This window comes from Chiloscyllium plagiosum, chromosome 23, assembly GCF_004010195.1.
Source record: "Chiloscyllium plagiosum isolate BGI_BamShark_2017 chromosome 23, ASM401019v2, whole genome shotgun sequence".
In the NCBI taxonomy this organism is placed as follows: Eukaryota; Metazoa; Chordata; class Chondrichthyes; order Orectolobiformes; family Hemiscylliidae; genus Chiloscyllium; species Chiloscyllium plagiosum.
The window spans coordinates 41693413-41708948 of NC_057732.1; the positions used below are offsets into that span (position 1 = coordinate 41693413).

The following is a 15536-nucleotide window of genomic DNA, read 5'->3' on the forward strand; positions in this document are numbered from 1 at the left end:
GTCAAATCCATCGAATTCAGCACCGCCTTCCCAACCTGCAATCTTCTTCCTGACCTCTCCGCCCCCACCCCAGTCTGACCTATCACCCTCACCTTGACCTCTTTCCACCTATCACATTTCCGACACCCCTCCCCAAGTCCCTCCTCCCTACCTTTTACCTTAGCCTGCTGGACAAACTTTCCTCATTCCTGAAGAAGGGCTTATGCCCGAAACGTCGATTCTCCTGTTCCTTGGATGCTGCCTGACCTGCTGCGCTTCTCCAGCAACGCATTTTCAGCTCTGATCTCCAGCATCTGCAGACCTCACTTTCTCCTCAGAGTAAGGAAAGGCAAAGTCATGATTTCCATTTCTTCAAAGTGCTTTATAAATTGTTCAGGTCAATTTAGTCACAAACAACAATTGAAATTCAAAGTTACATATCACTTGACCGAATATTCTATAAACCTAAAGTACATATTTGCAGCAATACATATTTTCAACAAGGGCTTAAAATATTCTTGTGACAAAGTACTTGCAAGATTCTCTAAATGTCCCATTTAAATTTGAACATCTATTCTATGTAAGCAGAACTGAATTAGACAGCTGATTCAGGAAGGGGGATGAGAGAGGAGGGCAGTGATAGCAGTGAGGTTGTACAAAGTAGACACAGAATGTTGTCAAGATAACATGCACAGTTAAAAAGAAATCCATATTTTGATAATGCGTATGTTTAACAACATCATTGCAATGGAGGAGTTGTATTTTTCAATTAATTTCAGATCAATTTTCCTGTGTACTTACTTCCTTCTGTACTGATTCCAGCTGGTACATGGATAAGTCATATCCCAAAATGAAACCTGGCTTGATAGACAATTCTTTAATATTTCATTCATTGGTGGAGGTTACACACAAACAGTTTCACACAAGGCTACGGACTTCCTTTAAAAATGGTAGATTTCTCAATTTTTTTTTAAAAAAAGAACAGCTACATTACAGACTGTTATTGTGATCTGAAAGCAGATAATAAATCTCAAATTTGTTTCCCCATCACCACCTCTGACAGAGATTAGTGTTCAAAGAATTATGCTCTGTACTTCAACTCAATTCAACGAATCCTTGCTGACATGAACTTGTACATTAATTAACTTCCTCAATTCTGCAATGTGCGGATTTCTAATCAAACTCTCCAGTTGGAAATTTAACAAACTATCCCTTTTGGCTGAGGTGACCGATTCTGAGAGTCGATCTAATACTCTTCGAGCAAAGAAACTAAACTTGTTACTAAACTTAATCGTGGTGTCTTCTGAACGGAATTAAAAACTTGCTCAATCCAAATATTTTTCTGATATTAGAACAAAAGTAATGGTCTTTCATGTTCACCCAACCTGTCAGAAGCTCAATAGTATAAACATCTTTCCATTTACCCCAGAAGGGGTTGGGGTTACTTGCTATCAGACCAAGTGCTGCTGCAGAGTGCTCTCCAGCCTTGTGTTCTTTTTAAAGACAAGTATTAACACAAGAAGCAAAGGCCCATCTGCTTCTACTTTGAAATCCAACAATTAAGAGTGATATCAAGATCCCCTTCATCAGGCTTTCCTTTATGCTTTGATAGATACATCAAAATAAATTAAGCTTTTATCCACTAACCAGTTATCCAGTGTTTTAGTACAGTTGTTATTTGACAAACAGCTTGACAGCTGCTGACTAAATAGTGTCAAACATAGAATCTACAATTTCAATTGTGATTTGAGAGGCATGGGACTTTTGTGGCCATTTTACATCTGGTAAACAAGAATAAATCATTGCAAGATTAAGAAAAACTGGTACATAAAACTCATTGATTCAATATTGTCTTGCTTCTTAAATATGCAATTTCCCTACTTGAGTGACAGAAAAGCAATGTGTGCAACAATAAAGTGCAACAATTTTTCTTGAGGAAAGTAACAAACGAAAGCAACTTTACCTGATCTCATCATTTTTTGGGTGTAGTAATGGTCTGATTGTGTTTCAAATCAGTCTAATGTGATCATCTGTTATATCAATAAAATATTTTAGTTTTACATATCCAATTTCTCCACCAGAAATTCTAAGGGAGATTAGAGTGCATCCAGATTCTCTTTGTCAGGTCATACATATCATGGCATCATGTTCTTGGATGTTCAAGTTGTTAACTCAATTCCACATAAAAATTTTATTTAAAATTTGACATTTCAAATAATTCAGTTTCAACTTTCAGGTGTTCCCTCACATTATACTAGGTTCAAATCACACCACAACAGATAGTGGCATTTGAATTCAATAAAAAATCCGGAATTAAGAGCCTAATTACCATGAAATCATTGTCGATTGTCGGAACCACCACATGTTTCACTAATGTCCACCAGGGAAGGAAATCTGTCATCCTTCCCGGGTCTGGCTTACATGTGACTCCAGACCCACAGCAATGTGGTTGATCACAACGGCCCTTATTCATGAAGGGCCCTAACTAATGCCCTTCATTAGTTATATGGAGGATTCACATGCCCTTCAGGAACTTAAGTACCAACTTGTTTCTTGACTGGATTCAGGAAGTTCCACCTATCAAGAGCTGGCAGCCAATCAGACATCAGTAACTAATCAATTTTGGCAATAGAGGGCTGGTGCCAACAGCTGGTGATGAAGATAGCAGAGGCACAGGATCTCCAAGGGACTCCAGTACAAGGGTAAGGGAAGGTCACAGGAAGCAATACTTAACAAACCAATCTCTATATGTCGAAGTGAGCAGCAAAAGACTTCCACTTCCATAATCCTTAAAAGTTTCATTGGTGATTGACCCATCTATCCATGACTTTGTCCGTTGTAGTCTATCAGTGATTGCAGTTGATGCACTAAACCCAGTTGACACATGTACGAAGTGTAAGAGATTGACATTCTGATCTTTGTCCCATATTTCACAACAATGACTGTTATTTCCTTAAGATTCGGAACTTAATGAATACTTGCAATTCTGACTTTGAATATTTAATAAATATATCACGTTGCCATGAGATGTGTTCTACAAGGAATTCATGTGTTTTATTAGAACTGTGGCATCCTTTAACATTGCTTTCAACATTTGTGACGAGGAATGAGCAAAATATTAAGAACTTCCTATATGATCCTATTATCAGCTAGACTCTTATTTGCAGAGGTTAAACATATTTCTTAACCTTATTGCATGAAATTCTTGATTGCCACAAGATGATAACTTCTGCATCCCATGAATTGCAAATTTATCACTTCATCAAATACAAATGCTTTATCATTTTCCATATCCAAAATGCATATTTGCTTTTATCATTGCAGGTTTACTCAATACTAATGGTATATCACTCTGGGTGATATCAGTGTTTTTAAAATTACATAGTCCTGTAATTTCACAAGGCAGATTTCACTCTTACAACATGGTACTCAATGATCTTTCATGTGGAGCTTTTGACTTCTTTGACCTGCTTTTGTGTGTTTTATTCAAGGATTCCAAATAATGGTTCAGTCAATCGATGCCACATACTATTGGAGGCAGAGCTAACGAATATGTGGGCATAATTGAAGGAGCTGAAAATTTGTTGCTGGAAAGGCGCAGCAGGTCAGGCAGCATCCAAGGAGCAGGAGAATATGCGTTTCGGGCATGAGCACTTCTTTTTCCTGCTCCTTGGATGCTGCCTGACCTGCTGCACCTTTCCAGCAACACATTTTCAGCTCTGATCTCCAGCATCTGCAGTCCTCACTTTCTCCTAGCATCATTGAAGTAGTCAATGACTAAGACACCCATAGGCCAACTTAAGTCTTTGGCCACTAACACAATATTTTCTTGCTGTTCATCCTCAGAACCATTATTTCACGAGGTGCTTCAAACACTTGAGTCCTGATTCTTAGATAAATTGAAAAAGTGATATTTAGACTCACATGGCAATATCTATGAATTCTTTGCTAACGATTCTGTGATCCATTTATTGCCATCTATCACCCCAATCTTCTACTTCCATTGATTTGAAAATCTCAACAATACTCCCCTCATAACATCTTTCAGTAATTTCATCCTTGTTCAGGCTCTTGTAATTATGTCCCCTGTGATTTTGAGAGACAGGAATCAAAATCTTCCACTCTCTATATCACCACTGAACTCCCAACAAAGGTAACTGGAAACAACAGTTTTCCTAACTGTTTCTTCACAGTAGCAGCCATTTGTTCAGAGTCATTACCACCAAACAGAACACCCATCAAAACTAAAATTATATTACTCTGTGAAACTGAACTATCTTTGCACAATTATCAGCACAAAATCCAGAATTTTAGATTGAATTTCTTTATTTTACTTTCATAACTTTTCAAACTCCATGGCATATTTTTCCATGGATAATTAAGATTTTCCATCTTAAATTAATCAATTACTGACCACATCTTGTGGTCATAAAAAAAACAGACTTTTAAAAACATTGTGCACAAGTCATTTTAGAATCTACAATCACTTCTCAGTATTCAGGTCAGTTATGTCCAGTTTCAAAAGTAATTGATTCCCATTTTCACTCCTCCTTGATTAGGATAAAGCCAAACCTTACCTTGCTTCTTCTTAGTTGAAGACATTACCAGAATCCACATCTCCACCTCTTTCTATTGTTCCAATTCCAAAAAAGAGATGGATAAATCTATTTCTTGATTCTATGGTGTGACTTAGTGTTTTATCTTAAGAAGTCACCAGAAATTTTGCTTCTTCCCTTCAGCTTTATCTTCTCATCTGATGGGATTGAGATTAATCCTCTGCTGCCATATTTAACAGACCAATATCAGTTTGTTGAATAATGCAGCAAAAGACTTTCAGAGATTCGTAAGAATTTATTTTAAGTCTATCGTTTAATACTAATATGAGTTTCCACTGGAGTCTTCTGGATGCTTATCCTGTTCAAAGGACTTGGCATTGGCCAATGGCATGGCAATTGAAAAGCACATTGATGCACTTGCCATATCGAAAAAATCTGAAGCAGGCACCCCACTGCAGAAGAATCCAGTGTTTTTTTTACCTCCAACCAATCTCTTTAGATGTGATGACACAGCTCAGGAGCAGGTAGGACTTCAACCTGGGGCTTCTAGCCCAGAGGTACAGACACTACCACAAAGCCACAGAGATAGAACCGAGCCTATATTTGAAGTCCCGAGCATCACCTGCTCTCAGTCAACTCTGAAGCTATTCTGGTTGACTTGACAGAACTTGGATTTCTAACACTGCAAAGGAATCAAGGTGTTTTTCAGTATACACACCATTGGCCAATGCTAGGTCCCTTAAACATGTAATAAGCGTCTGACAATGACAGGCACCTGTCAGAAACCTCCTAGAGGTGTGGAAAAGCCTTGTTGGTTTGATTTAATTCTCAAGCCATCACTAAGTTGCAATGGGGTCAAAGATAATAAGTATCAACCAGCTCATTCAGGCTGACATCTAGTTGCAGGAGATCAAGAATTCCACATCAACTTCTTCTGCCCTCTGATTTAATCTGGTGAGATTTTCTGGCTGCCAGAAGACTGGCAGGGGTTTCTCTTTAAAGTGAGCCTGGCCACTCTGGTTCCTACTATTTTAGGCTACATTCAATCAAGTGTATTGATACTTGCTGAAGTGAATGCAGCTTGACAGGGCACTATCACCCAAGCTGCTCAAAAATCTTGCCATCTTGATAAAAGAAAATAGTGCAAAGACAACCAGAGGTCTTGGAAAAACATTTACATCTGTTGTAAATCCCAGTAAAACAAAATGCTCAAGCATATTTTAATTATAGACAAGAATTCCTCTCAGTGCAACACCATCTTTCTTAAATTCTGAGCTCCACATATTTTGAAATCTCATGCTCCTGGCAGTAGCACTGAAGTAATTAACTTTCCTGTACACTTCCCTTTGGCTAACAATTTTGCTGTACTAATAATTATTTATTGAACTAACTTGCTATTTCTTCTAATATAATTAAACAGAATGCCACTAAGACAAAAGGAATTCCATCAATGTTGCTTTTGATTGTGTTTCATAGAAAACAATGCGCATTTATTCAGTACCTTCAGCATTAATAGAACTTTCCATAACACTTCACAGTAGGTAGGGGGGGGAGAGAGAACGAGGAGACAATAGAGGTGAAGTAACAGATGAAAATTGTTACAGGGTTCACAGAATGCTTTGATGTGAACATCGATTTTGAACAGTACATTTGAGGTGAAGAAAGGTGTTCAGCAAAAGGTGTTTCGCAATATTGAAAGATTATAACTGAAACTCTGCTCTAAACTCAAATAGAAAATGACCAAGATCAGTTTGAGAATATGATTGGGAAGAGGGATGAAGTCAGTAGAAAGCACGAATTTATAGTGGGGGACAAAAATTATATTTCAATTATATCAATGTTCTGCTGAAGGAAATAGTGACTTGTTCATGAGCATGACATAGATTTCAAATAATAGGTGAAAAAGACAGAAGAGAAATAATGCACAAAGGTTTCAGCAAAGTAGATGGAGAGAGCCAAGGTGAGATCTCACTTAGATAAGTGATTATGTGGCAATTTGGGCAAGGAGACATCAGAGAAAACAAGTAAAAGAGAACAAGTGAGCTTGTGAACAAAAACTGCCCACTGTAACTCAGGTTTCTATAGATATTCTTTCTCATCGTAATTGCCATTTGTTTTTGAATATATTCATGTACAGTTCCATTTCCAAAACAGATCATTAGTTAAAACAAAACTTGTGCTGAATCAGTCACCATTATGTACAAAGGATATTTTATTCTCTCACTTCCTAGTCTCTTTCTCGTTGCAAGTTTGCTTGCTAAGCTGGTAGATTTGTTCTCAGATTTTTTATCACCATGCTAAGTAACATCATCAGTGAGCCTCTGATGAAGCACTGGTGTTCTGTCCTGCTTGCTACTTGTGTGTCTTGGTCTGTTGCGAGAGGTGATAACGCTTCCAGTTCTTTTTCTGAGAGATTGGGAAATGGGGTCCAAAGCGATGTGTTTGTTGACGGAGTTCCGGTTTGAGTATCAAACCTCTAGGAATTCCCATGCATGTCTTTGATCAGCCTGTCCCAGGATAGATGTATTGTCCCAGTCGAACTGATGTTCCTCTTCGTTTGGGTGATCTGACCACTCGTACCAGACCCCAGTCCAACAGCTGTCCCCATTCAGCTCCAAGCCTCCACATGGCTACGTACCAGCACTCAATTGCTCCAGGACTCGCTGCCCATGGGCTGCGCTGGGACTCACTGCCCATGTGCAGTAAGTAAATCTATTTAATTAAATTTAAATGAGCAAGCATGAGTGATAGTAGAGACATCTGCTCAAAGAGTCACAGAGTTATACAGCACGGAAACAGACTCTTCAGTCCAATTTGTCAGTGCCGACGAGATGTCCTAAACTGATCTGGTCCCATTTGCCAGAATTTAGCTCATATCCTCCTCAACCCTTCCTATTCGTGTAACCATCCAGATGCCTTGTAAATGGAGTAATTGTACCAGGCTCCAGCATCTCCTCTGGCAGTTTTTTCGATACACACACAACCTGGAAAAAGTTGTGCATGAAGTTGCCCCTCTGGTCCCTTTTAAGTCATTCCCCTCTCACCTTAAACCTACGTCCTCTAGTTTTGGGCTCCCCTGTTCTGGGGGAAAAGACCTTGGCTATTCACCCTATCCGTGTGCCTCATGGTTTAATAAAGCTCTTGAAGGTCACACCTCAGCCTCTGACCCTCCAGGAAGACAAGACCCAGTGTGTTCAGCCTCCTTGGGGTGGGGGGGGGTCCAGAACTAGAGGGCATAGGTTTAGGGTTAGAGGGGAAAGATATAAAAGGGACCTAAGGGGCAACTTTTTCACACAGAGGGAGGTGCATGTATGGAATGAACTGCCAGAGGAAGTGGTGGAGGCTGGTACAATTACAACATTTAAAAGGCATCTGGATGGATACATGAATAGGGAGGGTTGAGAGGGATAAGGGCCAAGTGCTGGTAAATGGGACTAGATTAATCCAGGATTGCTGGTTGGGACAGATGAGTTGGACCAAAGGGTCTGTTTTTGTGCTGTAAATCTCTATGATTCTATGGATCTTCCTATAGCTCAAACATTCCAAACCCAGCATCATCCTTCTTTTCTGAACCCTTTCAAGTTTAACAACATCTTTCCGACCAGAGCTGAAAACTCTATTCTAAAAGTGGTCTCACCCCAACATCCTGTACAATATGATGTCCCAACTCCAATACTCAATGTACTAACCAATGAAGGGAAGCATGCCAAACGTCTTCTTCACCACCCTGTCTACATGCAACTCCACTTTCAAGGAATTATGCATTTGCACCCTGAGGTCTCTTTGTTTGGCCAAATGCCCCAGCACCCTACCATTAATGCAATACCTCACATTTATCTAAATTAAACTCCAGCTGCTACTCCTCAGTTCTTTAGCCCATCTGATCAAAGTCTCGTTGTACTCTGAGGTAACCTTCTTCAATGGCCCATCAGACCACCTATTTTGGTGTCACGTGCAAACTTGCTAACTATACCACATATATTCATATACAAATCATTAATATAACAGTAGAAAAGTAGTGGATCCAGCACCAATCCTTGTGGGACACTGCTGGTCACAGGCCTCCAGTCTGAAAAAACAAACCTCTACTACCACCTGTCTGTCTCCTACCTTCAAGCCAATTTTATATCCAATTGGCCAGCTCCCTTTGGATTCCATGTGAACAAACCTTGCTAATCAGTTTACCATGCGGAATCTTATCGAATGCCTTGCTTTGTCTTCATCAATCTTCTTTGTCAAGTTAGTGAGACACAATTTCTCACACACAAAGCCTTGTTGACTATCCACAATCAGTTCTTGCCTTTCCACATGCAAGTATATCCTCTTGCTCATAATCACCTCGAACCATTTACCCAGCACTGATGTAAGGCTCACCAGTCCCCAATCTCTCTCACCCCACAACTTTCCCTCTCAAATCCCCACACTATCTCCCCCAACTTTCTCTACCCCAAACTCTCTCTCTCCCTTCCTCTTCTACCTCACAAAGCAATTTCAGGGTAATACGATGTCAAGAGTAATGAGAAGACTGTACATAGGCTTCATGCAGACATTAATTCTGACCTGACATTTGGCTCTGGTTATAATTTTCTGCAACTGCTGAAGTGAAAGGGAATTAACATTTTCCTCGCAATTAATGTTTTGTGTTCCCTGATCCAACTGAGACAAAATGTCTCAAAATAAAGTGTCAGTCAAAATCATACTCCTTTGGCACACTTGCTTCTTTAACTGAAAGCATATGAATACCTCTGTATTGCATATTAAGCGAGACACTAATGAAGCCTGAAGCCTCAAACAGTGAATTCGTCCCTGTCCTAATAGCAAAGTATGCTGCAAATCAAGTAACAAATCTATTTTACATTCAAACAATTCTGCAGCTGTCAAGTATCTGACCTCTGCCTGATATTATCATTCTCTCTATTTTTCTGATTAAAACAACTGGAGATTCAAGCTTACTACAATATTAATTGCAACCTTGCTTGCTATGAATAATCAAAAAGTTCATGTTCAGCATGAAAATGCTCCAATGATTAATTCACCAATACAGCTCGCTCGGACTTTAATGGCCCTTGATTGAATATCCTTGAATGAGAAATCTTGCATAATCTGTAGAACAGACAATGAATCATGAAGAGGTATTAAACTCCAGGTTTACAGGAGTCAGAATTGGTTTGCTCCATTAGGACAAGTCACTGTTTCACTAAAATTTTGGCATCATTACTGAAAGATGACCAACCGTACTGTAAGACCTCGGTTATAAAGGTAAGCCCTGTCAGATCCACTAGATTTTAAAGAATCCTGCAATGCATTAGACCATTTTTCAATGCTAAACCAATGGTTGGAGGGACTTACGCTGTTGGGTGTTCAACATCCCACTTATGCCACCTACCTCTGGAAAAGTTGCTTTGGATAATAAATCTTTCACTGCTACTACCTATGCACAATTAACTCATTTTCTCATTTGCAAGCATGTTACTGAGTGCTTGCTGGAGGTGAAAATTGTTGTGGGTTTGTTCAGACCCACATGTTTCAAATATGGACTTGAACATCAATGAAAGATTTTTGTGCAGAGATGGAGCTATGGTGGCAGGACACAAGTCAATAATGTAAACTTCGACAACAAAAATGCTACATTTTGCCAAAACACACAAATGCAAAGCCATAATGCTTTTTCACAGATGGCATTTCCAAAACACCAGATTTTATTGCTTTTAAATATGATTCAGAGGAAAAGATCAAATACACCACAAATATCTGATATGAACAGAACATATCCTCATGACTAAAATTTTGGTCCAGTCTTACACAGATTAACAACCATTAAATGAACAATGATCAATACCAGGGAGCAAGTTTCAAGCAGCAACACAAGAAACTCAAATGATTTACACAGAAAACATCACATACTTGGGAGTGATTGTAAAGAGTCATCTAAGCTAAGTATTCAGACGTATTTTGAATCAGGTGGGGAAGTTTGGGAATCACATATCGTATTAAGATATTTTCAGTTACCCTTGATTCCCAGGTCAGGAAGTCTTGTGAGTGATAACAAAAGGTACTGGAAGTAATTTTGGAAATACATCAACAAAGGGAGCTAGTTGGACCATAAAAACAGATTTAAAGAACAATATTAGAGGACAATGATTGAACAGAACTGAAATGAATACTGATCATGGATATTTAGGGTCAACAGATAATGTGCAATGCAAAACCAAATGGCAAGATTCAGGAAGTAAAACAAAACTGTGATTAATAACAAACAAAATGATCCAAGCCCAGTCCACCCAGATATATGAAGACCGATATCACTATTTTCTCATTTATATTTTTAAGTAACTCCACGAAGGCCAGTATCCCGTCACAAAATCACCCTTTATTTGCATGTGCATAGCACATGACACTGACGCAGCCAGCTCATAGCTGGTCCCTTAAGTGAGCGGAAGCCCTGACACTCTCTATCAGCCAGGACTCCCGAATAGGACCAGGTTAACAGGAACGCATATTGTCTGGTGATCTACTGGCTGATCTCATTCCAATCACTACATCCCTCTCCTAAGTCTGGGGACATAGGCTCTTTCCTGTAGCCTGTCCTGGGCATTTTTGCACCAGGGCGGGTTCCTCTGACTCTGCCAGAGCGAAGGCCACATCATAAGCCCGGTGCACCTTGGCTGAAATTCATCTTCTTCAAGCAGGAACAGCGTTGAGGCTGTGACATCTGCCATGTTCTCAGAGAGTGGTTTCTCTCCTTCACATAGTGTCGAAACACAGATTCTGACAGCCTTTCAGATATTCGGACAGGCCAGGTATGTTTTACCCCTGCACTATTTGCAAGATTGCAGCTTTCATGTGGTCCATCTGCTTGTTCAGGACTGCCTCTCCAACTCAAACTTTGTATGTCATGGGACCTGATCTCATATTAGCCATTCCAAGGGTTTCCACAACAAACTTCATCCCCGGAAATAAATTCTCTCTCTCATTTAGAGGAGTCATTAGATTAGATTACTTACAGTGTGGAAACAGGCCCTTCGGCCCAACAAGTCCACACCGACTCACCGAAGCGCAACCCACCCAGACCCATTCCCCTACATTTACCCCTTCACCTAACACTATGGGCAATTTAGAATGGCCAATTCACCTAACCTGCACATTTTTGGATTGTGGGAGGAAACCGGAGCACCCGGAGGAAACCCACGCAGACACGGGGAGAATGTGCAAACTCCACACAGAGAGTCGCCTGAGGCGGGAATTGAACCCAGGTCTCTGGCGCTGTGAGGCAGCAGTGCTAACCACTGTGCCACCCAATGTAATCTAATCTAATTTTAAGGAGTCATGTCTCTGGCATGACTGATAGCATTGGCCCTAGCCCTCCCACCCCAGGTCCAGGAAATCAGATTTAAACTGGTGTGGAGTCTTCTGCCCATTAGCAACTCTGCTGGAACTGTCCCTGTACAGATAGTTCTTCTGTAATGCTATGGTTGCGTTCTTGTGTAACCCTGCAGTATAGAGAGAGAAAAAAAAAATCGCACTTCAGAAACAGCGCTTAAAATGTTGGTGACGCAATCGCATTATAGCCAACACACATTTTAGACTTTCACACTTCAGAAACAGTGCCCCCAATTCATCAATTGTGTTACAGTGAATTTGCATGAACAAAATGTGCATGACACAGAACAACCTGTAGTTGCATGAGGTGTGGTCCTATAATGAAACAGGAACCGGGACAGCTTGGTATCATATGAAGCTGTAGGCTATTTCTTTAAGCCTGCCTTCAAAGTTTGGACTGCTTTTTCCACAAGACCATTGGGTGATTGGGCGATGGATGGTACTGAGCTGTCCTGACATGCCACATGCCATTTGACTTTAGGAAATAACTCAAATTCAGTTTGTAAACGATAGCCCATTGTCTGTGGCCAACACTTTCAGAAGTCCATGTATTGCAAATGATGCTGGCAATTTTTCAATCTTCATCCCTGTGTTTGATGCACATCCAACCACTCTGAATGGGCATCCACCATAAATGACCAAGAACATTGAGGCCATGAAAGGATCAGCAGAGTCAACTTCTAACTGAGTCCAAGGTTTACCTGGCCACTCCCACGAATGTGGGGAAGCTGCTGGCAGTAATTTTTGTCCTTATTGGCTCACTGGGCACTACCCCACCAACACAGCTCTATCAGTATCCAATCCTGGCCACCAGACATAATTTTTCACAAACATTTTCATTTTGGACACCCCAGATGACCCTGGTGGATTTCAGCCAATATCTGGCAGCGACCTTTCTTCAGGACAATCATTCTTCTTCTCTATAATATGCTGTTCGCTATGATGATCTGGTCTCACCGAGTCCATTCTAAAAGGTCTTTCCTTAACTCTTAGGCTATGCGGATCCTCGTCTCTTCTACCAATGGAAACATCTTCCCAACATCCACTCTGTCCAGGCCATTCAGTATTCTGCAAGTTTCAATTAGATCCTCCTTCATTGTATACTCCATTGAGTATAAACCCAGAGTCCTCAAATATTCCTCATATATTAAGCTTTGCATGCCTGGGACTTTACTCGTGAACCTCTTCTCAATATGATCCCAGACTAGTCCATCCTTATTGAGATATGGGGCCCAAAACTGTGCACGATACTCCACATGTGGTCTGACCAGAGCTTTCAGCCTCAGAAGTACATCCCTGCTTTTACCTTCAGTCCTCTTAAAATAAATGCCATCATTGCATTTGTTTTCCTAACTATTGACTAACTTGCAAGTTTAGCTTGAGAGAATCCTGGACTTGAACTCCTCAGTTTCTTTGCACTTCAGACTTGTGAATTTTCTCTTCATTTAGAAAATAGTCCATGCTTCTATTCTTCTGATCAAAGTGCATGACCTCAATCTTTCCCACATTGTACTCCATCTGACATTCTTTTGCCCACTCTCCTAACCTGTCCAAATCCTTCTGCAGCCTCCCAACTTCCTCAATATTATCTGTCACTCTAAATATCTTTGTGTCATCTGCAAACTTAGCCAGAATGCCCTCTGTTTCTTCATCCAGATCATTAATGTATAAAGTGAAAAGTTGTGGTCCCAACACGGAGTCTTGCAGAACACTATTTGTCACTGGCTGCCATCCTGAGAAGGATCCTTTTATCCCCACTCTCCTTCTCGCAGACAGCCAAGCGTCTATCCATGCTAGTAGCATGCCTCTGACACCATGGTTCTCCTGTGCAGCACCTTGTCAAAGGTCTTCCTGAAGTCCAGGTAGATAATATCCATTGGCTCTCCTTGGTCTATGTTGCTCATTACGTCCTGAAAGACTTTGAACAGATTTGTCAGATCTGACCTCCCCTTGATGAAACGATGCTGAGTTTGCCCTATTTTACATATACTTCCAAGTATTCAGAAATGTCATCCTTCACAATAGATTGCAGGATCTTAGCCACGACCAAGGTTAGGCTAATCGGTTTGTAATTTTCCATCTTTTGCCTTACTCCCTTTTGAAACAGGGGTGTCATGTTAGCAATTTTCCAGTCCTCTGGGACCCACCCTGATTGATTCTGGCGATTCCTGAAGACCCCACCACCAGGGATATATTTCCCTCCCCACCCCTTTCTGCCTTCCGCAAAGACGGTTCCCTCAGTGACTACCTGGTCAGGTCCACGCCCCCCCCCCCCCCCCACAACCCACCCTCCCATTCTGGCACCTTCCCCTGCCATCGCAGGAATTGCAAAACCTGCGCCCACACCTCCTCCCTCACCTCCATCCAAGACCCTAAAGGAGCCTTCCACATCCAAAGTTTTACCTCCACATCCACCAATATCATTTATTGTATCCGTTGCTCCCGATGCGGTCTCCTCTACATTGGGGAAACTGGACGCCTCCCAGCGGAGCACTTTAGGGAACATTTCCGGGACACCCGCACCCATCAACCACACCGCCCTGTGGCCCAACATTTCAACTCCCCCTCCCACTCTGCCGAGGACATGGAGGTCCTGGGCCTCCTTCACCGCCGCTCCCTCACCGCCAGACGCCTGGAGGAAGAACGCCTCATCTTCCGCCTCGGAACACTTCAACCCCAGGGCATCAATGTGGACTTCAACAGTTTCCTCATTTCCCCTTCCCCCACCTCACCCTAGTTCCAAACTTCCAGCTCAGCACTGTCCCCATGACTTGTCCTACCTGCCTACCTCCTTTTCCACCTATCCACTCCACCCTCCTCCCTGACCTATCACCTTCATCCCCTCCTCCACTCACCTATTGTACTCTACTCTACTTTCTCCCCACCCCCACCCTCCTCTAGCTTATCTCTCCACCCTTCAGGCTCTCTGCCTTTATTCCTGACGAAGGGCTTTTGCCCGAAATGTCGATTTTACTGCTCCTCGGATGCTGCCTGAACTGCTGTGCTCTTCCAGCACCACTAATCCAGAAACTGAAATAAATGCACAGAGGCTAACAGGCAGTCAGCAAGTCACACTTAATTTACTTGTGCACAGTACACTGACTGTGGCCAGCCAGCTTGGAGCCAGTTCTCCAAACTGAGGAAATTCAGTTTATATTGGTCGGCCAGGATTTCCTGATTTGCCCAGGTGGACAAGGCCAAACAAGGGCCTCATAATCAACAATGTCCACCTGGTTCCAATCACTACAATACCTGTGTCATTGAGGCAGCCCCCCAGTTCTGTACAGGAACATTCAATTATATGCTGTGCTCACAACTCCATTACTGACCTTGTATCCATAACATTCTGATTCAGAGGAAAATGTTAAACCAACTGAGTCAAAGCTGACAATTACTGACCTGCAGAACAAAAACTCACTGATACTACTTTGTATTATATTACAGGACATTGTACATCATTGTCCTGGTGATTTCTTAGGATGTAAATTGTTCACCCTATTTATGAGTTTAAATAATCTTCCAGCTCAGTATAATTTGGTCACATCACATCTTGAAGCACCAATGATGTTTAGACAAGACTTGCATTTATAGCAATTAACAAGTTTTCCATCAAATCTTTCA

The 15536-nt window shown here is 41.3% G+C and overlaps 1 protein-coding gene across 2 annotated transcripts in view; it reads right to left on the reverse strand.

Annotated features, from left to right (window-relative positions):
- The window catches only part of exoc4 (exocyst complex component 4), a 571126-nt gene that overhangs the window by 406743 nt on the left and 148847 nt on the right, over positions 1 to 15536 (reverse strand). Inside the window, exon 9 of one of the 2 annotated variants that reach the window (XM_043714035.1) lies at positions 11797 to 12025. The exons of the other annotated variant lie outside the window; for it this stretch is intronic. Within the exon in view, the coding sequence (XP_043569970.1) occupies positions 11892 to 12025 (134 nt within the window). The 3' untranslated portion in view covers positions 11797 to 11891. Of the gene's footprint in view, positions 1 to 11796; positions 12026 to 15536 lie in introns of those variants that run through there. 2 annotated transcript variants of the gene reach the window in all.